This window comes from Leucopleurus acutus, assembly GCF_964270905.1.
Source record: "Leucopleurus acutus genome assembly, chromosome: 2".
NCBI lineage: Eukaryota > Metazoa > Chordata > Mammalia > Artiodactyla > Delphinidae > Leucopleurus > Leucopleurus acutus.
This window is the reverse complement of record NC_139143.1, coordinates 178,737,807-178,763,354: the sequence shown is the minus strand read 5'-3', so window position 1 is coordinate 178,763,354 and position 25,548 is coordinate 178,737,807. Positions and strand designations below refer to the sequence as shown.

The 25,548-nt window shown below is 50.6% G+C and overlaps 1 protein-coding gene across 2 annotated transcripts in view; it reads right to left on the bottom strand.

Annotated features, from left to right (window-relative positions):
- The window catches only part of CAPZB (capping actin protein of muscle Z-line subunit beta), a gene marked incomplete at its 3' end in the record, with an annotated part of 135,299 nt that extends 111,120 nt beyond the window's left edge, over positions 1 to 24,179 (bottom strand). For both annotated transcript variants that reach the window (XM_082832302.1, XM_082832301.1), the window contains exon 1: positions 24,045 to 24,179. In XM_082832302.1, the coding sequence (XP_082688428.1) occupies positions 24,045 to 24,047 (3 nt within the window). In that variant the 5' untranslated portion in view covers positions 24,048 to 24,179. The remainder of the gene's footprint in view (positions 1 to 24,044) is intronic.
- Between the last annotated feature and the right edge of the window lie 1,369 nt (positions 24,180 to 25,548).

Genomic DNA, 25,548 nt, shown 5'->3' with positions numbered 1-25,548 from the left:
TCTTCTAAGCGGTTGCACCGTTTGGCATCCCCACCGGCAGCAAATGCGAGCTCCTGTTGCTCACGTCCTCGTCAGCATTTGGTAGTATCAGTGTTCTGGATTTTGGTCATTCTAACAGGTGTGCGGTGGTATCTCAGTGTTTGGTCATATTTTGAAAAAGGAAGATAAAAAAAATATGTAGCCTATAACTAGTCAAAAATCACGTTTATGCAAAAAGAAAGGACTTATAAAAAATTTTTTTAAAAACCATTACAAGTGATTTTTCCTTCTGTGATCCAAACTTCCCCCAATGAAGCTTATTAGGTTGAACCATATGAAATGGCCAATGGTCACCCACTTCTGGCCTACAAAAATGGCAATTTCATATGGTTCAATCTAATAGTTTTATAATTAAAAGAAGTTTTAATAACTTCAGACATTCATAGCATTTATCTTTATTCTATACCACCACCCACTCTTTAATATAAAGAAACATTTCCACGCACGTGGGCAAACGAGCTGCTCAGTCTAAAAGCCAACCTTTAGAATTTTATAATCCAAAAAAGTAAAGAAATCCTTCTAAAAGGATGTGAAATAGCTGATAGAAAAACACACCTAATGAAGGTTTCACCATATTTAAGCCCAATTCTGAAAGATGCAGGCAGGTTCTCCACCCACTATCATGATGGTACTTCTATGCTATAAATTCAAACAGTTTGCAGAAAGCCTTCGACGGGTCAGGAAAGTCAGGATGCAAAGTCAAACACGAGCGATTCTTTGTAGGAGGGTGTGATGGGGGGAAAGTTCTGTCCCTGCTGGATTTCCCCTCTCACTTCTGCCTGCCCTTCCAAAGGCCTCCTTCATCTTCAACCAGGACCCACTTCTCCAGGCCAGCTGCTTAGAGGATGTTTACTTCCCTTTTCTGGCCTCAGGACAAGGCTGATTTTATTCAGCAAAGTACCCTGATTCCTTGTGCCCAGAAAACAGGATCTGAAGGACAGGAAGTCACTCTGTGAAAGAGGCAGACTGAATATCCGTCTATAGAGATGGGACTATTTTTTTTTTTTTTTTACAGTATAAGCACATGTGTAGAAAATATCTAGACAAATATGTATATCAAACTCTTAGCAATATCTCTGGGGCTGGAATTAAGGAGTGCTTTCACTTTGCAAGTTACACATTTCTACGTTGTTCATTCAAATAGAATAAGCATTGCTTTTGTAGTCAGAAAAACACTAAGGAAATAAGAGAGAATGGGAGATCTGCTTTGACTGACCTCTTTTTTAAACTTCCTACCACTCCTCGCTCAGCTTCTCAGCCCCTACTACACAGTTCCCACATGGTAGAATTTCTTTATCCAGAAAAAGGGAAAAAAAGGGGTTGGAGAAAGAAACACCTCGTACCGGAGACGTGCTAGGTGCTTCCGCCGCACCATTTGCCCTTCTGCTGAGCTGGAGCATCCAGCCCCTTCGGAACAGCTACGAGAGCAGCCCAACTGGGCAGCCAAGGACTCCAGCCAAAGATGCACTAACTGACACAGGGTACTAGCCTTGAGGAACCAACCCAGCTAGCTCTGGGGAAGGGCACCGGAAGCTGGGTTAATCAGGTATCTCATTACTCTTCCAAACAATGCCACGAGGCAGGTCCCCGTCCTTATACCAAGGACGGGAAAAGGAACAATCAGAATGAAGCGCCACGAAGGCACAGCTTCTCTTACTTGCTGCTGGGCTCCGAGCACCCAGAACGGTGTGTGGCTCATGGGAGTCTCCAGAAGTACTGCTGGTGGATGTGGGAGTGAAGTCACCCAGCCTCGGAGAGGTGGAGTGATTTGCACAAGGTCGCCCAGCCAGTAAAGCAGGTGGTAGGCAGAGGCGACGTCAGGCTCCAAACCCATGAGCCCTTCTGTGGACCTCCCTTGCTTGGTGGCACTTGGGAGCAACAGAATGTTTCAGGTCCAAGCTCTACCTCTTCCCCCCTCTCCCAGGCCACCGCCACTGCCTGCAGCTCCTGGTAGGAGCTGAGCTTTGCCCAGCCTAGGCATCCAGAGGGCATTCCAGCAGAAGCGTGTTCAAAGCAGGCCTTTCATGGATATGCGTGGAGGGGAACACGAGCCTTGCCAGGTAAGCTGGCCTCCACCCACGCCACCTGCTCACCTCACTCCTAAACCCCCGACTTAAGCATAACTGTAAAGTCTATTTAAAAAAAAAAAAACTGATTCAATTATTACTTAAAACAAGAACTGTAAATGTTTAAGGAAACAGATCTCTTTTTAAAACAGCCATTGCATAAACAAAGATTTAACTGAAAATGAGCTCAGAATGAGGCAGACCCGAGTGGGAATCTGAACTGTACAGTTAACTGGCAACGTAACGACAGATAAACTACTGAACCTCACCAAGCCTCAATGTCCTCATCTATGAAACTAGGATAACACCTAGTGCACTGGGACCAAATGAAGATTAAATCATTACATTTAAATGAGATAATGCATTTACTTAGTGTCCTGGATACGATTCCTGGAACACAGGGGTGTTCAATAAATAAATGCTATTGCTATTAAAGACAAGACCATAAAAATGACTGCACAAGAAAGGACTTCAAAAAGCCCATGTTGTCCAATACTCTCATTACAGATGAGGATACCTTACTTACCCAAGGAGGGTAAGTAACTTCGACAACTTCTGATTATCCAATACAGCACTTACCATGGGCCTTATAAACAGTGGGCACCCAGTAAACATGCTGTATAAATAATACCCCATATGAAAGAACATATCCACCTAATCTGCTTAAAAATCACTTAAAACAGGGCCAGTGTAAGGGTATTTATTCCCTATGGTTTCTATCTGGAATAATTTTTTTTCTTTCTTTTTCTTTGGCCGCACAGTGCAGCATGTGGGATGTCAGTTCCCAGACCAGGGACTGAACCCGTGCCCCCTGCAGTGGAAGCTCAGAGTTTTAACCACTGGACCGACCACCAGGGAAGTCCCTAGAATAATTTTTCTAATTAAAGAAAAATTCTCAATGGGAGTCAACATTCATCTGGACCCACACTGTCCAACACAGTAGCCACATGTGATTACTGACGTTTAAGCTACTTCAGTAAAACTAAATATTCAGTTCCTCAATCACACTACACATATTTCAAGGGCTCAAGAGACACATGTGGCTAGTAATTACAGGACAGCACACAGATAGAGGGCATTTCCAGCATCACGGCAAGTTCTAGTGGACAGTACAGCCCCAGGAGAAGACACCCTTAAGTAATGTATCCTTTATTTACTTAAACGGTGGATGTGGTTTCCTAAATCCTACTGTCTGCTAACAGCACTACCAAAAGAAAAGAGGGTAAAGACCTCAATAGCCTTCCTTAGCCTTCCTTTTTTAATCCAAATCTGCATATTCTATCAAGCCTAATTTCCCTTGAAAAGTTCAAAACAGTATATCCTTGGGGGGCAGAGGGATATTGGGGTCTAGAAGGCAATGGGGACTGGGGACAGGTAAAAGTATGACCTTTAACAAAATGTGCTCTGAGCAAACACAGAATCTGCACCATTGTCCTCCACATCAGTAAACTGAACGTTCTTCAAAACAGGTCAGCAACCCACCCACCCAGCCTCACTCACACAGAAGGGCCGTAAAAGGGCGGGTATTCACCTCTGCTAAGAACCTGTGGTTTTGCAACAGGATGTGACTGGTGGTGCATCAGCCAATTTCCTTTACAATTCTGATGCCAAAATACTCACGTGACCCCATCTAAGCCCAGCACAGCCTCACACTTGCCCTCCTCGATGATCCACAGAGCCAGAAGTCCTATTAGATGGAACAAGACCCAGAGAGCAAACCTCTCTGCAGCCATGCCCACCTCCATCACCTTCTCCGAGGTCCCAGAAGGCTGGCACTCCCTCCAGGAGCCAGGAAGACCACCTGGCACCCTTAGTTCCTAGGATGCTAGGACACAAGCCCAAATTAGAGACTGGCTATGATCTTCTCATATGATGTTGAGGCCCCTTCAAAAAACACAGGGTGCCAGAAGCATTTTTATAATATTTCACCCTTTATGTAAAGAAGGGGGGGAGAAACAGAATTTATTTGTATTTGTTTGTTATATCTAAAGAAATGAGGGCAGAAAAGAAAATGTCTACACAAAAACTTACCAATGAAGATCTGTAGCAAAATTATTCGTAACATCCAAAATCTGGAAGCAACCCCAAATGTCCATCAACTGGTGAATGGACAAACTGTGGTATACCCATGCCATGGAATACTACAGAGTCCCATACGGCACTAAAAAGGAACAAAATAGCAATACATGCAACAACATGGATGAATCTCCGAAAAAAACCATGCTAAGTGAAATCAGTCAAGCACAAAAATCTATGTACTGTGATTCTATTTCTATGAAATTACAGAAAAGGCAGAACCGCAGTGACAAAGCAGACCAGTGGTTGCCTAGGGAAGTGGGTGAGGGAAGAGGGGAGGGAGTACAAAGGGGCACGAGAAAACTAGGGGTGAGGGAACTATTCTACAACTTGACTGTGGTAGAGGTTACAGGATTATTACCCAAACTCATTAAACTGTCCTCTTTAAAACTGGTGAGTTTCAGTATATGTAAATAATGCCTTAATAAATAAAACAAAGAGAGACCCTAGAAATATTAACAGTGGTTACCCAGGGCTTAAGGGTTTAGGGAGGGAGGGGCAAGCTGGAGGAGACTGGGCAAATGAGGACAAGGACACGAGGGAGATTTTTCATTACACACAGTTTTATGCACGTATTTTCACTTCTGAAAGTTGCGACTGTATTGCCTTTTCCAAAACTGAGTAACAATTCTTTCAAAGCCAAACACAGAGGAGGGCTTCGTGCACGGGCTCAGCTGGGCCGGTGTGGTCCAATGGCGGGTTCCTGTGGGTGGGTTCCAGGCATGGAAGGCTTAAAGGGGGTGGGGGTGGGGAGGATGAAAAGTCTGATCCAACCAGAGTTGCAGGTAGAAGACCAGCCCTGTCCTCTAGGCCCCGAAGCCAGCACTCCGGGGCCTCCTGTCACATGTTAGAAAAACAATAGCTACCATTTACTGAGCACTTACTATATCCCAGATGCTACTACTCACGTGGCATATAGCACCTCATTCATTATGATGAATCAACAACACGGATGGAGCCCTCACTGCGTGCCAGGTACGACAGCGGGCATTTTACCTGCTTTATTTAACTATTTCCCTCAAATCGGCTCTGTGATGAGGAACCAGTCCCAGAGAGTTAAATGAAGCCCCAAGCTATGTAGCTGAAAGTGGAGGAGTGAGAATTTAAACCCAGGCGGCCTGGCTCCAGAAGCCAAGCTTTACATCTCTGTCCAAGAACAACTCTGTTCTTGGGACAGAGGCAACACTAACTTCTACACCCATGCAGGCTGAGGCTGGGGAGCGAACCCACATCAGACACCACCTGGATCTGTGCGCCTGGCCTCCTCTGCAGCACAAGAGCCCTGCCAGGAGGGTCTCCCATTCTCACATCAGAGAGAAGGAGCCAGAAGGATGGAGAGAGTCATGATGCTGCCGGGCTCCAAAACCCTTACTCCATCAAGCTGCTTCCTTGGCTAACAAGCAGTGAGAGCTGAAACCCAAATGTAAGTAAGAAGCATGTTTGAAGACAAAATGTTCCTGAGCTCCAAAATTGTAAGTCTCTATTTCTTCAGGCAAATGAATCACATGTCCAGGTCAGAGTCCTGAGCTGCTGTCGGAGAAGCCAGGAACCACGGAGGTACCGCTTGAACAGCATCCTGCAACTACTCTTCAGCATGGAGAGAGCCGATATTCATCAGCCCAATATGAGGAAAATGAGGCCAGGAGGCAGGAGGGGAATAGTTCAACATCACACAGCAGGTCAGGGGCCAAGATGAGCGACTGCTCTTTCTACCCCTCCAGCATTTTCCAGAGTGTGGTATGCAGATCACCAGGGTTCGAGAGAGGTGTTAGAAGGGATATGGACAAACGCAATTTAGTGGTTACCTAATTTTAAAAAATTTATTTATTTATGGCTGCGTTCGGGCCTTCATTGTCACACACGGGCTTTCTCTAGTTGCGGTGAGCAGGGGCTACTCTGTTGCGGTGTGTGGGCTTCTCATTGCAGTGGCTTCACTTTGTTGCGGAGCCGGGCTCTAGGCGCGCGGGCTCAGTAGTTGTGGCTCGAAGGCTCTAGACCGCAGGCTCAGTAATTGTGGCGCACGGGCTTAGTTGCTCCGTGGCATGTGGGATCTTCCTGGACCAGGGCTCGAACCTGTGTCCCGGGCACTGGCAGGCGGATTCTTAACCACTGCGCCACCAGGGAAGCCCTAGTGGTTACCTATTTTTAATATGCATAGAAAAAATATAACTACCACATCAAACGTGTGAGTTTACAGATGTTTTCTCCTTAGGGTAGACTGAGGTGTTAGGCTCAAGACAATTTAAAGAAAAACATTAAATAAATAATAATAAACTGTGCTGGTAGATGGCCAAGTAGGGGAACATGTCCTACACCATCCTGGGCTCAATCTGGCAGCAGGCTAAAGCAAGAAAGAGTAAAAGGAAAGGATGAAACGAAAGAAGGGAGAAGGGAGGAAGCCAGGGGAACAACAGAGGTGTGGAGTTCCGCCGCCTTGGTCCCCGCAGGTGACTCAGCTCTTGCACAGGGACTGAGTGCCCTGCAGCTCAGGACATCGAAGTGCCTCGCTCCCCGCTCCCACCCCCGCCAAGCTGACCCAGCCTACGCTACAGTCTTCCCACCCCAAACACGCTAAGGTCCAAACGTCACACATGAGCCCAGTCAGGGAGAGTAAATGTCCTGAGTCCTAAGTAGTCCCCACTCCAAGACTACTGTCAAGGTGACCTCCCTCTGTTCCCTATACTTGAGCCAGCTGTCAGTGTTTAACCCAGTTCCTTGCCTCAGTGACTCTCCTTTCTCTTTTGCTGCACGCTTCTTTCGAAATTCCAGGGCAGGGGGGCCAAGAGCTCCCCTCAAAGCCTCCCAGCTCACAAGAATGCTATTACCAAGGCTGCCTTGGTTTAAAGGACAATCTGGGTTCACACGTTTCCACACCAACATCAGATGCTGGGAAGTAGAGCCGGAAAACACTGCAAGGTAGCCGGACTCTCCAGAGCTGTGCCTGTCCCACCCCTGTGGGTCCTAAGAATGGGATGCTCATCTAAAATCGCCAGGGACACTAAGGGCCTTATCATCAAGCTGTAGTTGGACCCCCTCCCAGAGACAGGAGCACACACGTTTTAAGACAGGAAAAAAGCGATTCGCAAACACTCAAGCCTTCTTAGATTTTCAGAAAGACTCACTGGCTTACTAGAAAACTAGGTATCAAATACTCATAGGGATTATACTTTCCTCCACAGCACCCTCCTACAAAAAAAAACCCCAAAATTTGTGGAAGAATGCTATTAAAATCTTCTTTTTAAAGCAGCCTCACTGTAACTACCTCTACCTCACGAGGTACGTACAACATGGGCCACAAACCAGGCTTGGTGGGCACCTGGCGTGAAGAGCCGATTCTCTTCATTTGCATATTCCGTTCTGCAAATTTGCCCGCTTGCTAAGGTGTATGTGTAACCCCCAGATCAATACTCAGGGCACTTGCACAGTCATCCAGACACGCGCAGAGTGGTGAAGAATCTGGGTCGCTGGACGTGCGCGACCCAGCTGCGGGTGAATGAGGCGATCTCTGCCTTCTTGTTTCAGCTCTCGAGCTGTAAACAGAGCCCTTCTCACAGTCTATTTAGTGCCACACTTTTCACCTTGCTGTTGATTCTGCTGTTTAAAAACGGCCCCCAGCGCAGTGCTGCCCAGAGTCCCAAGCAGCAGAGGGCTGTGATGCACTTACGGAGAAAACACGTGCTGGACAAGCTGTGTTCAGACTTGAGTTACAGAGCTGTCAGCCATGGCTGATGAGTCAACAATATGTATGAAGTCAGGTGTCCTTAAGCAGAAACACACATAAAACAATGTCTTTTTTTCCTGATGTTTCACATTAGCTCCTCAGATCTGATTCATCTTAGAGCTGAGAATTCACATACTTTTACCAACCTCTCCCTAATTTCCTGACCCATGGCAACCAATTTTCTACTCTGTTTCTGTGAGTTTGACTTTTTTTTAAAGATTCCACATATAAGTGATACTATGCAGTATTTGTCTTTTCCGGTTATGTATTAATCAGATGATAAAAATGTTGTCACCAGAGCATCCCAGGAACCTTACCATGTTCCCCTAGGAATAATGGTTCAGGATTTGCTAACTCCGTGTTTGTGGTGACTTTACAGAATGACAACCCAGAGCAACAAGAACAGACTGTATACACACAGGCAGGGAGAGCAGGTTCACACCTCCAGATACAAGCTACAGGAGCCATCGTAACAATCAATAAGAGTAGGAAAAAGAACAAAAGTGCTGTACAAAGACCCTCAGAACAGTACAACATACAGAGAAAAATTAGAAACCTCTACTTGTCCAACTTCAGGGGAATGGTAAGTAACAGTATCAACCAGTTGATGTATTAGTCATTTAAAATGTTCTTGAAGGGTTTATAACAAGAAAATCCTTGTGAAAAAAACCAGGATATAAAAATAGCATAGGCAAGGGCTTCCCCGGTGGCGCAGTGGTTGAGAGTCCGCCTGCCGATGCAGGGGACACGGGTTCGTGCCCCGGTCCGGGAAGATCCCACCTGCCGCAGAGCGGCTGGGCCCGTGAGCCATGGCCGCTGAGCCTGTGCGTCCGGAGCCTGTGCTCCACAACGGGAGAGGCCACAACAGTGAGAGGCCCGTGTACCGCAAAAAAAAAAAAAAATAATAGCATAGGCAATATGAACTCAATCACATGAAAAACGTTTAAACTATACAGACAGAAAGCTGCTGAAGCAATATACCAAAAAGTAAACAGTACCTGCTGGCAGGGTAAGATTATGGGCAATTTTTTCTTCTTCTTTCCTGTATTTTCCAACTTTTCTATAATGAACACATTACTCATTTATTTATTTACTGGCCGCGCCATGCGGCTTGCGGGACCTTAGTTCACCGACCAGGAATTGAACCCGGGCCCAAGGCAGTGAGTCCCCGAATACATTACTTCTATAACACAGAGAAAACACTGCAAACTTTCTTTTAATAACATCAGATTCCAAAGGGATCCCTTATATCAGGGAACGAGGTCAGGAAGCTTCCCCGGGTCCCTGCCACTGGTGCTCACGCCCAACTAGAAGGCCACGCGCCTCCTCCCCTAGGCTGTGAGCAGCTTGAGGCAGGGGCCGCCTTTTCTTCAGGCCAGCGTCGCAGGGCCTGGCACAGAGCATGGCACACAAGAGACACTCAGCAAATAATGACAAAGAAAGGCGCGGGGGGGGGGGGGCAGGTACGGGAGACGGGGACGGGCAGTGAACTGACAGCAAATAATACCCAAGGAAAGAAAGCCAACTGCTGGGCTGCCTGGGTAAAGGCTGTGTTGTCAGTCTGCTCGGGCCATGGAGAGGGTGCTGAGACGGACAAGGGCAAAATCGAAGTCGAGCCTCCAGCCTGGCGTGGGACTTGCTTTGCGAGGCGGCCCTGTCTCCCTGCAGTCACATCGCGCTCTCCCGCCCTTCTGGCTCCCACAAGTTTAAATTATCGTTGGTTGCCCCGAACATGGCGTCTGTGTCCGGCACATGCTGTTCTCTCTACTGCCATGTCTATACCCGCCCCTTGTCCTCCTGGCAAAGGCATCCTCTCATCTTGGCTCCAACAAAACACCTCTCCCTTGGGGTCCCTGCCTTGACTCTCCTCAGCCAGACCCCTTCTTCAAGGCACCTGCACACACCCCTTACAGCCATCATCTTCCCTTCCCCAGGTTCTTTTGAGGCCCAGAGACAGGAACGAGCCAGACACCGGGGGTCACCAGATGGTCTCACGTGGTCCACAGATGAGCATCTTTTATTATCAACAGTTACCTAAGTTTATTTCAATGTGTACTTTCTACTCATGGCAATTAATATTGGTTTTCTGCTTGTGGTAATGACAAAGTTTCTCTCTTAGGACATTTTTGCAGGAAAGCAAGGAGCTCTCTCGACTTGGTCAGAACAGTGAGCCAGACTGAAGAAGAGAAGTTTGCCAGGCAGGGAGAGTGAGGTCACATCACAGGGCCCTGGGGGACACGGGTGAGGTACAGGCTACAGCACTTGTTAGAGCAAAGCGACGGGAAGAATGAGTGGAGAGAAAAACACTTGTTCTCTTTAGCCCCACAACCCCACTCCTGAGGAGGTATCTTAAGGAAGTGACTCAAAAGGAGGGGAGACAAATACATACAACACACGTGTGTGTGTGTGTGTGTGTGTGTGTGTGTGTAAAGATATAGACAGATATCCACTGCAAGGAACAGAGAGCACAGGGAAGGGCTTACAAATGGTTCACTTTTGAATCCTCACAACAACCCCATGAGGTAGGTTTTCTGACGTGAACATTTTACAGAGTCTGAGGACAGGAGAGACTAAGCAGCGTCCCGCACCACTCAGCACCCTCCCACACCTCTCCCACACCGCTACACCATGCTATTTCACATCTGAACAGCTGCATCACATCCCACTGAACAGACACACCGCCGTTTCAACCTACTGTTGAACATCCACTTTGCTCAGCATTCTGTCACTGCCATTCATGTCTCCCGTGTACACTGCAGGAACTCCCAAAAGGACCTGGGTTTGAATCTGGACCTGTCCCCAGATTTCTTCTTTAACTCAGGGTACTGGCTTTCTGCACTGGTCAACCCAGCCGCCATGAAGCTCCCTCACCAGGTCATGCTGGAAAGCGTGGTCTTTCTAATGCGTTACTGGAGAAGCACATTCAAAGATGAGTTTTCAGGGAATTCCCTGGTGGTCCAGTGGTTAGGACTCCGTGCTTTCACTGCTGAGGACCTGGGTTCAATCCCTGGTCGGGGAACTAAGATCTCGCAAGCTCGAAGTGTGGCAAAAAAATAAATAAATAAAGATAAAATAAAATAAAACAAAATAAAAATGGGCCTGAGTTTATGTGGCAGAAAAGACAACGGCCTACTCCAGAGTGTGGCGTCCAGATTCTAGAGTGTTAGACAGAGGACCCTAGTCCCAGCTGCCTGGTGATTCACCGTGGGATCCGGACAAACCACAAGCCCCGTGTGAGTGGTGAAATTCCATGACACAGCAGAGGTGAAGGGCAAAGGCTATAACGTCAGAGCAGCTGGGTTCAAGTCCTGGCTCTGCCACTTATTAGCAATCTTCATAAAATCTTCAAATTTACATAAAGTCCTAAATTCATAAGACCTCATTCTTAGGAGAATTCTGGAAACTAAATATAGGGTAATGCATGTAAAGTGCTAAGTAAAGTATGTAGTAACAGATGTACCGCCACCCTCTCCTTATTGACTCGGAGGGCCTGCTGAATGCTTCAGCTGATTTGGAATCTGGCTGTACTTGTTCCAATACACAGCCCATCACCTGAGACTTAGAAATCATTTTTTTTCCTTTCCTTAAGAGACTCTGGCATGTAATGGAATTCAACTCACAGAATTGTAGCGGTTAATCCAATGCCACACAAGGACGTTGGAGTAAGACTGAAGCCTCACAGAGCACTCTGAGCTCACAAAGGTCCAACACTATTTATAAGTCCATGTTCTGCCAATTAGGCACATGATGGGAGGGCCCATCCTTGGGGACCACAGCAACCAGTTCTTGTCTGTTGTTTCAAGAAATGCTTCCTCGACAATCAATATGTACCAAACAGATCCCACGGAATCAAAATAAAAGCAGGATCTGGGGGAAAATTCCCAAGATGCTTTTGTGTGCTCTCCATCTGGAATTTAGCAAGCTCAGAAACCACAGTCCATCATATGCAAATGTTGAATCATTATGTCGTACGCTTGAAACTAATACAGTGTTGTCAATTATACTTCAATGAAAAAAAAAAGGAAATAAACCAATAGTCCATCAACACAAAAGTCCTATAAAGCCAGCCTTATCGGAGGCAAAAGGACAAGGGAATTCTAGCTAGCAGTTAGATAAATGCCTCTGGAGGAGGTTATTTAAAGGAAAGAATGAAGAAATCAAGGTAGTTAAGGAATTGGGAAGATTGGACCTATTTCCCAGGAACATCACCTAGTGCCAAACGAGATGACAAGTAATAGAGGCTGCCCTGACCCAAGGACGTGGAGACCCTGCCCATCTTGTGGACAGATGCTGACACCCGCAGCCCGGCACTCTAACCCCTCTGAGGACAGGAACCTTGTTCAGTACCTCTGTATGGTTTTACCTCTTCGGGTTGGAATAATCACTTATCCACTAGTTATCTAGAAGAGCGGCAACCACTGCCTCACTGCTCATTTCTGGCCCCAGCTGCAGTGTGACACAGCCAGGGCATGGAGCTGGTCCCGAGTTCAAATGCTAGCTTGCTTCCTGACAGCTACGTTATTTCAGAGTCCGCCTGGATGTGCACAGAGCAGAGGAGATGGTGCAGGGAGGAATAAAGACTATAACAGTGCCCGAGGCCTCAGAAGCAATTCTACACCTGACGTGGGTTAGAAGTTTCTATGCGGGACATGAGGCTTCCTTGTAAACGAAGAACTGCAACTACTGCATGCTTACCCTCCCGCATCTTAAGATGGGCTCCAAGGCATCTAAGCCAAACTAGGAGCAGTCACCTAACAGTCTGCTTTGAGTGGCAAAGAATTTAAAAAGTACTAAAGAACATTTGTTAGATGTTCAGAGGAAAGTACTCATACTTTCCTCTGTACGTGAAAATGCACCCTTGGACCAGCCTCCAGTGTGTACTGAGGGCTGGATTTTGGAATCAGAAGGATCGAGTTTAAAGGCCACCCCTGCCCCTTACTAACAGTGTGATCCTCTACAAGATTCACTTTAACCTCTTTGGCCTCCATTTTCACAACTGCAAAATGGGGGCATGACCAGGGCAATGAGAAAGATAACATGAGACGGCACTTGTAAGGTTCAGCATAGAGAGGCTGACGCCATGCAAGTCCCCTTGCGTGATCAATCCTCTAAGCCAACGTGCAGAGGCCTGCTCTGTGTGAGGGAGCGGCCCGAGAGCAAGCTCCTGGGAAGCTGGTGGTCAGGGCCTCTCCTTAGTGTCGTCATGACACCCGCATTTCAGATTTACACTATTCCTTAACACAGGGATTTTTAGTCAATCCAATTCTCTTCCCTATGGAATGGTGCTAATTTGCAAGACAAATGATGAGATTGCTGTAGATAATAAGGCGCCATCATGAGGCCTGAGCTACAGCATTTCATGTATGTTACTCTTATTTAATCCTCTGTGAAGAGGAGGATATTACGTCCATTTCACTGATGAGGAAGTTGAGGCTCAGAGAGATGAAGTAGGTAGTTCAAGCTCACACAGTCCCCAAGCAGCCAGGTCCAGGGGTCTCCTCCACTATACTATACCAGGCTGCCTTCTAACAATCGTTTTTTCCCCCACTGTATCCTGCCTCTTTCTTATACCCCTAAACCCCAACACTCTACATACCTTAAAATTAAACACGTGTTCTTAAAAATAAAACATGAAACCCCTGAGGCAGTGAACTCTGGCGGGTCTGTAGCAGTTCACAAATGCAACCCTGGTTAGCAGCAGCTGAGAGCCCCTGGGAAAACATGTCACCTTCAGAAAAGGAGAAAATGGATCAGAACATCCAGGGCAGGTGCGGGGGAGAGGGGGGATGAGACTCACTGATTAGCACCCTGCCCTGCTCCCCTCAGAGGCGCTGGGCACCATATGTAACTGGCACTCCAGGGTTGGCCACTCATGCCAAGAAAGAAAAAAAAAATTAAGCCATTTTCCAGAAGAGTGACTTTTATTATAACCCAGAACAAAAGCACCATTTCAAGCAGCCCGTTCATGGAGAGGCAGGTGTGTGCTCGGCAAGGCCTGTACTAACAGGGTGTGTTTCCAGTGAGCTCTAGGAGAGACAACGCCTCCTCTGGGAGATGGACACAGATGCGAAGCCCCAACTCTTTCCAACACAAAGCAGAGGGAGTTTACACATTTCAAGTCTCTTTCGGCTCTAATAACATGCCAAGAGTCCATGTTGCTGGTAATAACACAGTACTATTAATAAAAGTAGTTAATGTCCTCCTGTGTCTGGCTTTACATGTATTAACTCATTTAATCCTCATTAAGTCCATCAGAAATAGATGCTCTTATTCCCACCACTTCACTGTGAGACAAGGAAACGGAGGCAGAGACTGAAGGAAGCTCCAAGGCTGCAGGTTCGGACCGCGACCCAGGCGGTCAGGCTCCAAAACCTGCCCTTCACTGCCCTGGACTCTAGAATCAAGACTGCCTTCAACTCCAAGGACGGCCAGGTGTGTGACTGTGGGCCAACTGCTCAGCGCCCGCCACGTGGCGGAGCTGCAGTGAAGGCCAGCGCAGCTAGGGTCCTCGTTCCCACCAGGCCCTGGTCCCACCACCGCCGGACCCTCCGACAGCCTTCAGCGCCAGGAGTGGCCCAACCAGAGGGAGAGCACCGACCAACCCCAGGGCAGAGCCCACACTCAGCTCCTTCCACTCCTGTTACGCCCACCTCAAGTGACACAGACCTCCTAGGACCCCAACACTGATGTCCTGAGAAGCCAGGTGTGGCCAAGGGCTCATGTCCCAAAGGAGATCTGGACATTTGCTAGAAAGCTTCACTCCGGCATCGCCCTGCCCTAGAGTTTGGTCTGTATTAGGCTGAACCACATGAAATGCTGATATTCAGCCATTTTTGACCAAGGAAAACAGCAAGTTCATGTGGTTCAACCCAGTGGCGGGGAGGGCACTTACCTTCAGTAAGGACCTACTAGACCTTCATCAATCCAACACCATGGAGCCCTGGCCCACGGGCCAGGAACAGTGGAACACGGCGACAGTACTCACAGCTCTGAGCAGGGGATGTAGCATCTGTCTTCCCTCCGAGGACGAGAGACAGAACGTATTAGGCATCGTGAGGGTAACCAGCTCACGCTGCTCAAGGTCATACGACTATTATAACGGCCAGTATGGTCTTTCCCCTCAGCTTCCTGGGCAACCTGACGCTGTCTGTGGTGCCCAGGCTGGGACAGGCTTCACAGGAAAAAGTTCAGGGCACCCTGTATGGTGTCGTCAACGAGGGGCTGTTACAATGACTAGGATGCATGCCAAGAACAACGGTGCTGCCCAGAAAGCCAAGGTGCATCCCTACGGTTTAGCAGGTGTCTTTCTAGAAACAGACCGAAGGTTCCAGCTGCTTTCCTTTTCAACACCCTGAACCAAAAAACCCTCCGAACTTCTAAGCTACACCCACACTTCTTCAGCCTCCATGGCTGGACCTATAGGTGAACCTCTCGACCTCAGTTTCCTCGTCTGTAAAATAAGCCTCCTGGTGGGTCCATGCGTGAGAGGAACAGGACAGCAGAGTTCAACAGGCATGAGCGGATGGACCTGGATCAGAATGCTGACTCTGCCACTAACTAGCCAGGGCCCTTAGGCAAGTTACTAAACCTTTCTGAGCTGCAGTTTCCTTATTTGCACGATGAGGAAACAGGCCTCACAGAGCTGGGGTTGAGAGAATTAGAGAGTGACTGTGCATCCGGCAGGAACACAGGCAGAAGGGAGGTGGTACTGTACAGAGTCCAGGAGAGAGACCCGATAACCTATGGGAGGAAGACTGTCGTCTCAGGGCACCTCCAATTCCTATTCCTCAAGACCAAGTCCGAGGGCTTCCCTGGTGGCACAGTGGTTAAGAATCCGCCTGCCAATGCAGGGAATATGGATTCGAGCCCTGGTCCAGGAAGATCCCACATGCCGCAGAGCAACTAAGCCCATGCGCCACAACTACTGAGCCTGCGCTCTAGAGCCCACGAGCCACAACTACTGAGCCCGTCTGAAGCCCGCACACCTAGAGCCCGTGCTCCACAAGAGAAGCCACTGCAATGACAAGCCTGCACACCGCAATGAAGAGTAGCCCCTGCTCACCACAACCAGAGAATACCTGCGCACAGCAACAAAGACCCAACGCAGCCAAAGATAAATAAATAAAATAAATACATTTATAAAAAAGTAAAAATAAATGATGTTTGTGCTTAAAAAAAAAAAAAAAAAGACCAAGACAGAGGCCTCAAATCCCAGGACAACCAGGGCTCCACACGCACTATGGCTGAAAGAGATTTCGAGACAGGAGCTGTCTGGAAGAGGAAACAGAAGAAAGCAAGGACAGTACACATCAGAAACTCTCACAGAAGAACTTCCCTGGTGGTCCAGCAGTTAAGACTCTGCACTTCTAATGCTGGGGACGTGGGTTCAATCCCTGGTCGGGGAACTAAAATCCCACATGCCGCGTGGTGTGGCAAAAAAAAAAAAAAAAAGAAAAGGAAAGAAAGAAAGAAACTCTCACAGAGCCAAGAACCTGAAGTGGCCCAGCCTGCACTGCTGTGTTGGGTCCACATCCAGCCCCAGGGACCACGCACTGACCAAGCTGCGCTCAGCAGAGAAGCAAAGGACTGATAAAAAACAAAGCCACGTAGACAAACTCAAGAGCAGGTCTTTCAGTGGCCACAGTACCTTAAATCGCTTTTCACCAGGAGTGTGCAGCTGACAAAGCGCTCCTGCTCTCAGTTTCTGAGCATAAAACTGCATGCAGGAAGCCCATCCGTGTGAACTCCGACACACCCCTTCAGGGTCAAAGCCTCGTAATAAAGAAGCCTCGAGCAGCAGCATGACGTGAGCAAGCCAGACCTGAGCTCAGGGCTGCAACTGCCAAGGGAAGAGGGCACTTGGTGGGAGGCTGCTCGTCACTGACCCCAGCAGAAACAGTATGTGCAAAACCATCTTCACATAACCCTAACATTTTAAACTAAAGATATTTCACTTGGTAACCGTAATGAGTCCTCTGCCCAAATCTCATGGAAACTTTTGAGGCAATAAGCCCAAATCCCGCTAAATAACCATGATTCTAACTCAGAAAGGTCCTGCTGAGTTCAGTGCTAGAAGAGGAAGCTTTGCGGAGCAGTTTAAGCAGTGGGTGGAGAAGTTAGGGGTCTGAGCCAGTGGAAACGACCGCTTGCAATCTGCAGTGTGGTAACAGCTTCACGGCCAGAAAGCACTGGGCTGGAAGCCCTTCAGATCGCCAGCCGTGGGCCGGGGACTCTGCCTTTCGGGGTCTCAGCAGAACTGGGGGCCACTACCACTTGCATCCAGGCTGCCTGGGAGGTTAAATACAACACCATCTATCAACCATCCATGTTAATAAAATAATCACTCCTGCTGCACCAACGGAAGTACCAGGCACTGTCTACACTTGCCACATGCAAACTCACTCAATCCTCACAATAAACCCCCTGGGGCAGGTGGGTGTAAACGCCAGGGTTGCTACCTTAGAAGAAATAGGACTACCAGCCTGGAAATGTATCGCTAGAAAGTTGCAGACGAAGGCTTCTCTCACTGGTATCCAGAGCTGTCCGAAAGCTGTGGAGCGGGAACAGGAGGAAGCTGGGAAAAGGGACGTGTTGCTGCCCCTGCACTGATGCCCAAGTCGGGCAGAATCTCAGACCTGCCCGTTGCCATTTGCCTCCTCCATTTAACTTGAAGACCCGTGTTCTCATAGGTCTGACTGCTGCGTGAGCGTCCACGGAATGAATGACCTGATAGAACAAACGTGAGCGGCAGAGGCGCCCAGCGTCCTGAGCTCGGGCTCCGGAGGCAGGCGGGCCTGCGTGATGAGGGCGACGTGAAGGCCGCGCAGGCTGAGCAGGACTCGGGGCCACCTGCCCATGCGGGAGGGCTGGGCGGCTGGGACACTGGGCTAACCAGACTGAAATCCCCCTTCAGGCATTAGTAGCATATCAAGGCTTTGCAGGCACCACTATCTGGGATTTAAACTGCCCAAAAATAGTTGCTGGGTCAATGATAAAGCATCCTCCCCAGATGCCTGAAGAGGGCAGCTCTGGGGGCAGAAGCTTCCCCTCAGCCCAGAGGCGGTAAATCACTACGGCTGGCTCTGCCTTCCTATCTTTATCTTTCTCACCCACCCCTTCCTATCCATCCCCACGGCGGCCAGGACCCTTAGAACCTCGCAGGCTTAACGCCTGTGAATGTCTCCCTCCAGGGCCCTCCCGGCTGCACACCACCGCCAGATGACTCTTCCTAAAATACCACGACTCCGCCAGCCTCCTCAAATTTCTACCTGCCCTGTCAAAAGTCTAACTGGCTCCACGCTGTCCCAGATCAAACGCAAACTCTCTAGCTTAGCAACTCAGGCACTCCACAACTCCCTCCTGAGACCAAGGCGCCCCCGCTGGCCGTCCACTCTGCGGATGGTCCCCAAACTCACAAGGCCGACCATCACCCCAACCTCTGCTCTTGTTCCAGGCCCCTGCACCCACCCCATTCTCTCCGCCTGGGCAAGGTCTCCCCGGGTTCACACCCAGCCCCCACCAAGGCTGCCTGCGGGCGAGCCTGCAGGGATGGGCAGACAAGTGGCCCTTCTGAAGGCTTTCCCTTCCCCCCTCCCTCCCTGCTGCACTTCATTTTCTGGATGCACCTCGCCTCCCCTTCCGGATTAGAGGACAGGGATTACGGCTTCTCTTTGTGTCCTTACTCTGTAGTATGCAGAATAAGACAAACGATAACCCTGGCTACCACTTGCTGTGCGCCAAGCACTGGGTTAAGCACATTACAATTTTCACTTCTTTCTCCCAGTATCCCTATAAAATGCCATCCTCACGTTACCCATCAAGAAACCGAGGCCAAGGGAGAGTAAGATCCTCACTGCAGGTCACACACTGAGTCGCAGAGACAGGACTCCAAGCCAGATCAGCCCAACCCCAAAGCCCACGTTCTGTGGCACAGGCAGAAGACAAAAGTGCTCACCACTCCCTCATTCAGCGTCTATGAGGCGCTTACCAAGCGCCAGGCGGCCCGCGCAAGGTGCTGGGTGTTTGGTGGGAACCAGACAAGGTCCCTGCTCTCACGGAACTCACAGGCTCTGTCCCTCTTCTTCCAAGCCTGGAAGAGGGCAAGGACTCAGTTCAAAAGGGGCTCCACCGGGCACAGACGAGGCACCCAGAGCCTGAGATACAGCATCAGGCTACAGCAGCACAGGGAGCCTTGTCTTCTGTGGTGGAGTAGAGCCTCTGGCTCTATCAGGGACTTTCTTCATTCAAGACACAGCCCAAAGCCAAGCAAACTCCAAATATCCCTTCAGCAGGCAGTAAGCAGTGGAGAAAACGGGTCTACCTCTGAAGTCAGAAAACCCAGTTCCTCCACTTAGTAGCTATAAAGGGACTATCCACTTACCCTTTGAACCTCATCTGTAAATGGTGATAATAATAGTCACTACACATATGATTATGTGCCAGATGCTGTTCAAAGCACTTGACAAGTATTATCTCATTTAATCCTCATAACAGCCTTATGAGGAGGTACTGTTATTAGCCCAAGGCTGTCTGGCTCCTAAGTCCTAACTTCGCACGCGATGCCGGGGCTCGTGGCAGCAGGCAAGGCTCCACGTCCTCACACCAGAGCGTTGATCTCTAAAAGCCTTAGTTTGGAAATGGCAATACTCTCGCTGGTCTTAACGTGGGTGATCTTGTACCCTTTGGACTTCCACACCCCACTCTCACTGGTGGGATCTGCCTCCAGGAGAAATGGGACAAGAGCCTGTACTGTGAGCCCTACTTCTCACTGTTTCTGAGAAACAGAGTGAGCCTCCGGCACAGGAGTCGGGGGGACCCAGAGCCAAGTCCCAGGCCCGCCCCTCACACCAGCCACTCAAGCTTTCGAGCATCCATCATGGGATGGGGTAGGACCTAAGTCCTACCTCAGGTTTCTGGATGACGGTAGATCCTCAATCAATGGTAGCTACCCAGGTGAGAAGGGCACGACTTCTGTGGCACAAACCTTCCCGGCTGGGAGAGCTTCTGGTCTGCAGGGGACAGACCGCGTATGCAGTGCCATTCACCTCGGTGGTGGCGGCCAAACAAGGGCAGGCGTGCTCCTCAAGGCCGGGGCTGAAGCCGGGCACAAGCCCCAACTTTCTCTGAAGTCTCCTGCGTTATCTCATCCAAGTGTGCTTGCAGTTACATTAAACAAGGCTCTGCTTCCTTAAACTGTAGGTAAGAGTGACACGCCTCCCTGCCGAACAACATAAGCTGTGAAGGCGTGGACCCGTTTGCCTTGTTTACCAGGCTTCCTTGTCCTGAGCACATAGGGCAGCACAGAGAAGGCACTTCATAAATATACCCATGAGCTTCAAGCAACTCCTAACACACCACTGTCTTTGCCTAATGCCAAGAGTTTCGCAGCCTGGGAAGCAGGAGTCTCAAGGTTCAAAGTACCTGCGCAGCCACCATTTCCCTGTGCTGTCAGTCATCTGTCCTCTCCCCTCCCCCAAGGAATGTAAAAGAAGAACAGGACTTCTGAGTTTTAAATAGGAATATCTGCTTTCAAACATACGATTTAGGGCTTCCCTGGTGGCCCAGTGGTTAAGAATCCTCCTGCCAATGCAGGGGACACGGGTTCGAGCCCTGGTCCGGGAAGATCCCACACGCCGCGCACGCCGCAACTAAGCCTGTGCGCCACAACTACGGAGCCTGCACTCTAGAGCCCGCGAGCCACAACTACTGAGCCCGCGTGCCACAACTACTGAAGTCCCTGCGCCTAGAGCCCGTGCTCCGCAACAAGAGAAGCCACCGCAATGAGAAGCTCGTGCACCCCAACAAAGAGTAGCCCCTGCTTGCTGCAACTAGAGAAAAAGCCAGTGCACAGCATCAAAAGACGCAAAGCAGCCAAAACTAAAATAAATAAATTTATTAAAACAAACATGATTTAGCATCTCTTTAATCTCAAGCTATGGATCGTTGGCTACTTTTTTCAAGCACTCCACCAAAGAACAGCCAGTTGGGTTTAAATAAACAAGGCTGCATATACATGTGGGGTCTGAGTGGAGCTAGACCTACACCAGGAGGTCTAGACCTACACCAGGAGGTCTACACCAGACCAGCCAAGACACCAACTGTATTGTTCCACCTTGTAACAATATAACAGGCTTCTCCTATCATCTCTTGTCAGGCCAAACCATCTGGGAGCTGGAGGGACAACTCATGAGGGGGGCCTGGCCCATCCCTGCATGCTACAGCCCCACCATCCAGCATCAGAATCATAACTCTAAATTAGGACAATAATTCCTAAATTAGATGCTAGAGCTGGGTAAGGAAAAGTGCTTTGAAACTATAAAGCACTTACAGATAGTGGGAGATCATTACCTGCTAAGAGAATGCAAGTAAATTCCATTTGCTTATGCATTCGTAACTGATGCCAACAGAAATCACGGAGTTTTCTCCAAAGTCCAGCGCACTTTAGACTCTCAAACTGCTGTTTCCCTCGATGGATAACTGAGATCTAGCTGGTTTCTCTACCATCAACCCTACTGAAAATAAAACCACAGTGGTTTTAATACATTTACCTATTATGCAACCCCACACCACCACTTCTGTCCTACTCCAACTGTCTACACTGGTTTCTTAGACAGAATATTCAAGTAGGGGATAAACTGAACAATAAGCAGTCAGAAATTACCTACAAGCCTAGGGGATACTAAGAACGAGTTACTGAGAGAATGAGTATGAAATCCAAGTGGCTAAGTTCAAGACACACCCCAAGCTATTTCCTTCAGTGCCAGGTACTGTTCTAGGCCCCAGGGATACAGACATGCAAAACAAAAGACAAAAACCGCTGCCCTCAAAGAGCTCACGTTAAATAAGCCTGCATCACCAGGAACACATAAGCAGCCTGGGACAACGGAAAGGATGCAGTTTAGAGCCTATCAGATGTGCTCCCGTCAACTAAGCAACATCCTGAGGAAGTTCCTCCATGCCCTGAGCCTCAGCTTCTTCACCTGTAAAATGGTAATACACAGCATCCCTCAAAGGGTTCTGTGTGGATTAAGTAAGTGGAGCACAGAGCACAGTGTCTGGCACCTAGTAGCCCCCCGCCCCGCTCCCACTCCCCACAGAAAAGTTAGCCTTTTTCCTCCACCCCTTCCACAGTCCTTACAGATTATCCAGGTAAGACCCAAATACAGGACTCCTGAGAAGCCTCATGTATCATCCTGTTCCTTCTGGGTCATTACAGGCATTTTCCCATCAGGTCTGGAAACTCAGGCACTGAGGGCCAAGGCAAGATGCTCCCCCCCTGCCCCCCCACCACTGCCAGAGATGCTGCCTTGAGCAGCCCCACCTGGCCATCCCAACCATCCTCCCCTGCTTTTGTCCTGACAGCAAACCTCACTCCAAGTCCTCACCCAAAACTCTCCTGGAGAAGTCCTTCCCCACCCAGGCCTGGGACTGCTATCGGAGAAGTCCAATAACAATGGCCACGCTTTTCATCAACATACAGGAAGGCATGAAGAAAAAACTCAGCCACTCTTAATTAGTCAGCCTAGTTCAGAAGCAACATCCCTTCCTTAAACAAGGAACCTAGAGCCCCAAAACTCTTTGGGGCCCAAAGTCCACATGCAAACACCTGCCAGCACCGGGCCAGAGGAGCAGGTGGCCACCCTTAATCTCAGTCCACCCTTCAAAGATGCCTTGGCCATGTGAGGCAGAAGCCCTGGGGCTCTTCCAACCTGGGTGCTGGGCCTGCCCTGCAGAAGGTTCCAAAGTGGAGGGAGGGCGGACTCACTGGTCGGGGCCTAGGTGAAACCTCGGGCCGGTCAGAGCGCCGCCAGAGTACCTGCCTTCATTACCAAAACAAACAGCACGAGTGGAGCGAGCTCTCCCTCGGAGTCTGGCTCACCTGATCCGAGGCACCTCCATTATCAGCAGTCCCAACCCTCACGAGCTGACAGCTGAGGGGGAAAGGGAGGCTGCGCCTGCCGGGGTACATTGTGTCCGGGCCGTCTGTTGGCCTCGGGGCCCGGGGGCCTCCCAACGGCAGCGGCCTCACAAGGGCGATTGTGCGTTCATCCCCGTCCCGCGGCTCCCCCATCCTCATCCCTCGGCTCTCGCACACGCCCCGGCGCAGCGGGTCCCAGCAGGACGCTCCGCCAGCACCGCACCCCGCGGCACTCAGGCGGCGGCCGCGGGAAGCGCCCGCAGAGCGCCGCGCTGCCTTCCCGGCATACAGATGCCCGCCCTGCCCTCGCTCGCTCCCAGACGGCCTTCCAGAAGGGGCACCGCTCCAACTTGAGAAGGCACAGCCTCGGGACCCCCATCCCCACCCGGGCTGGAGAGCTACTCTCACTTCCCAGGGGCGGCAAAGAAGGTTCGCCCTAGGTAGAGCGGAGGGGACCACCTGGGTCAGGGGCAGGGCAGGGAGCCGGGCCCTGGAGGAAGGGTAAAGCCCCGGACAGAGTGAGGCTGACGCAGGCTACGCCGAGAGTGGTGAGAAGTCCTGGGAAACGGACCAGGGAGTGGGGGGAAGGGAGTGACGTCCAGGCGGGGGCCAGGGGCGGAGGAGCGGGGGGGTCCAGACTTAAGATCATGAAGAGAAGAAAAGATTCAGGCTGAAGCCATGGAGAACAGGGGAACAAATGCAGGTTGAAGCCATGGATAAGGGGCTAACGGGGGTCCGGACTGAGGCCATGGAGAAGGGGGTAGGTGGGGGACAGAGGCCTAGCCTGGACCCTGGGAGGAAGAAACGACGGCCTACCCTGGGCCGTAGGGGCTGGGGTTGGGGACCTAGCCCGGGCCATGGGGAGGAGAAAGGGGGACTACGCCTGGGTCCCCGGAGGGGGTGCCTGGCCTGGACCACCAGTCCAGGAGGGTCTAGCCTGGGCTACGCGGGAGACTAGTCTGGCCCCAGAAGGGGAGTGTGGGAGCCCAGCTTGAGCCAAGGGCGGGGGTTGGGAACGGGAGGCAGGGTCGCTGCCCACCCAAGCCGCCCAGGCCGGCCGCCCCCTCCTGAGCGGGCAGGGATGGTGTCTACCTGGGCTCCGGGACCCCGCCCCTCCCCCACCCGGGGGAACCCACCCTTCGCGGGCCGGGGGTGGGTGGGGGAAGGCGGACGCGAGCTCCGGCGGGGCCCCCGGACCTGGGGGAGGGGGACGTCGGGCCTTTACCATTGTGGCGGCGGCGGCGGCGGTCCCGGTCCCGGCGTCTGTGGCTCTCCCCCCCGCAGCAGGGCCCGGCGCTTCCACTTCCCCGGGTGCCCAGGAGTGAACATCCGGGTCAGCACCTCCCTCCTCCCGCGCCGGGCCGCCGCCACCTTCCTTCCCCGCCCCGGCCCGGCCCGGGCCCGCCCCCCACGCAGCCGGCTCTCGGCCAATGAGCACGCAGGGCCGCAGCGATCGCCAAGTATGGAGCGCGGCACGGGGGGAGGAGCGCCGAAACGGGGAAGTGAGGGGCGGGGACTGCGGGTGGAGCGGGGCGGGGCGCGGTGGCCGCAGGATGGGTGGGCGGCCGCAGGATGGGTGGGCCGGCACAGGGCTCGGGGCGCGGGGGCTGGGTTGAGTGGTGGAGGCAGGAGTCCGGGCCGGGGGCGTACCTTCTACCCGCTGCTAGACCCAACGCCCGGCCCTGTGGGTGCAGCAGCGCGGGGCGGCACAGGGACGGTGCCCGTCGGTCTTCGGGCGGGGATGCGGAAGGCGCTGGGGCTGGGAGGGGTCAGTCCCTCCCCGCCCCACCCGGTGCACGCGCTCGCTCCGGCGGCGCACCCGGAACTGGTGCGGCCCGCGGGGCAGGCCCATCCCGGAGAGAGAGAGTAGTGAGCGAACCTGAGATGGAATCCCAGCGCTGTCACTTGCTCCGTGTGGGACCTGGAGCAAGTCGCTGCACCTGGGCCCGATCTCCAAAAAAGGAGCCTCGGCACTCACTGAGCACCTACCACATCACTCACTGAGCACCTACCACATACCAGGCCTTGTTTGAGGCACCAAAGATAACAGAGGTGAACAGGACAGGACGTAAAGATGCTCTCACAGCTACCTGCTACGGGAATGCTGTGAGGACCACACAGGTAGAAATGAGAAAAACCGGCGCAATAAATGTTAGATATTAAGAGTATTTTTACATGTGCTACAGAGAACCCTCCCATTTGCCGAGTGGGGCTGCCTCATTCCACAGAGTGACTCAGAAATTTTTTTTTCTCTTCATTCAACAAATATTTGTTAAGCTTGGTCTAGAAGGCAGGAGGCCCTGCTAATAATAACTGCCTTCCCTAGTTTGCTCTCTCTCTCTCTTTTGTGAGATTCAAATCGGGTCACCCGTGAGGGGATTGTAAACTGTATAAAGATTGTAAACTATTTAAAAAAACTGTATAAAGATTGTAAACTGTATAAAATTGTAAACTGCATAAAAAACGATACAGGTAAGTAGCACAACAATGATTCAGACCTGTATTACGGGAATTCAGAAAAGGGCGTGGCACTTTGGAATTTTCACTTGGTAAGTATTTATTGAGCATCTACTGTGTACCAAGCACTGTTCTAGGCTCTAGGGATAGAGCAATGAACAAGACCATCCGTGTTGTTGCAGAGTTTGAACCCGGGGAGGGGAGACAACCAGCTACTAAGTAAAAATAGAGATGGGGAGGAAAAATCAGAGTGAGGGAACGGGCAGGCAGAT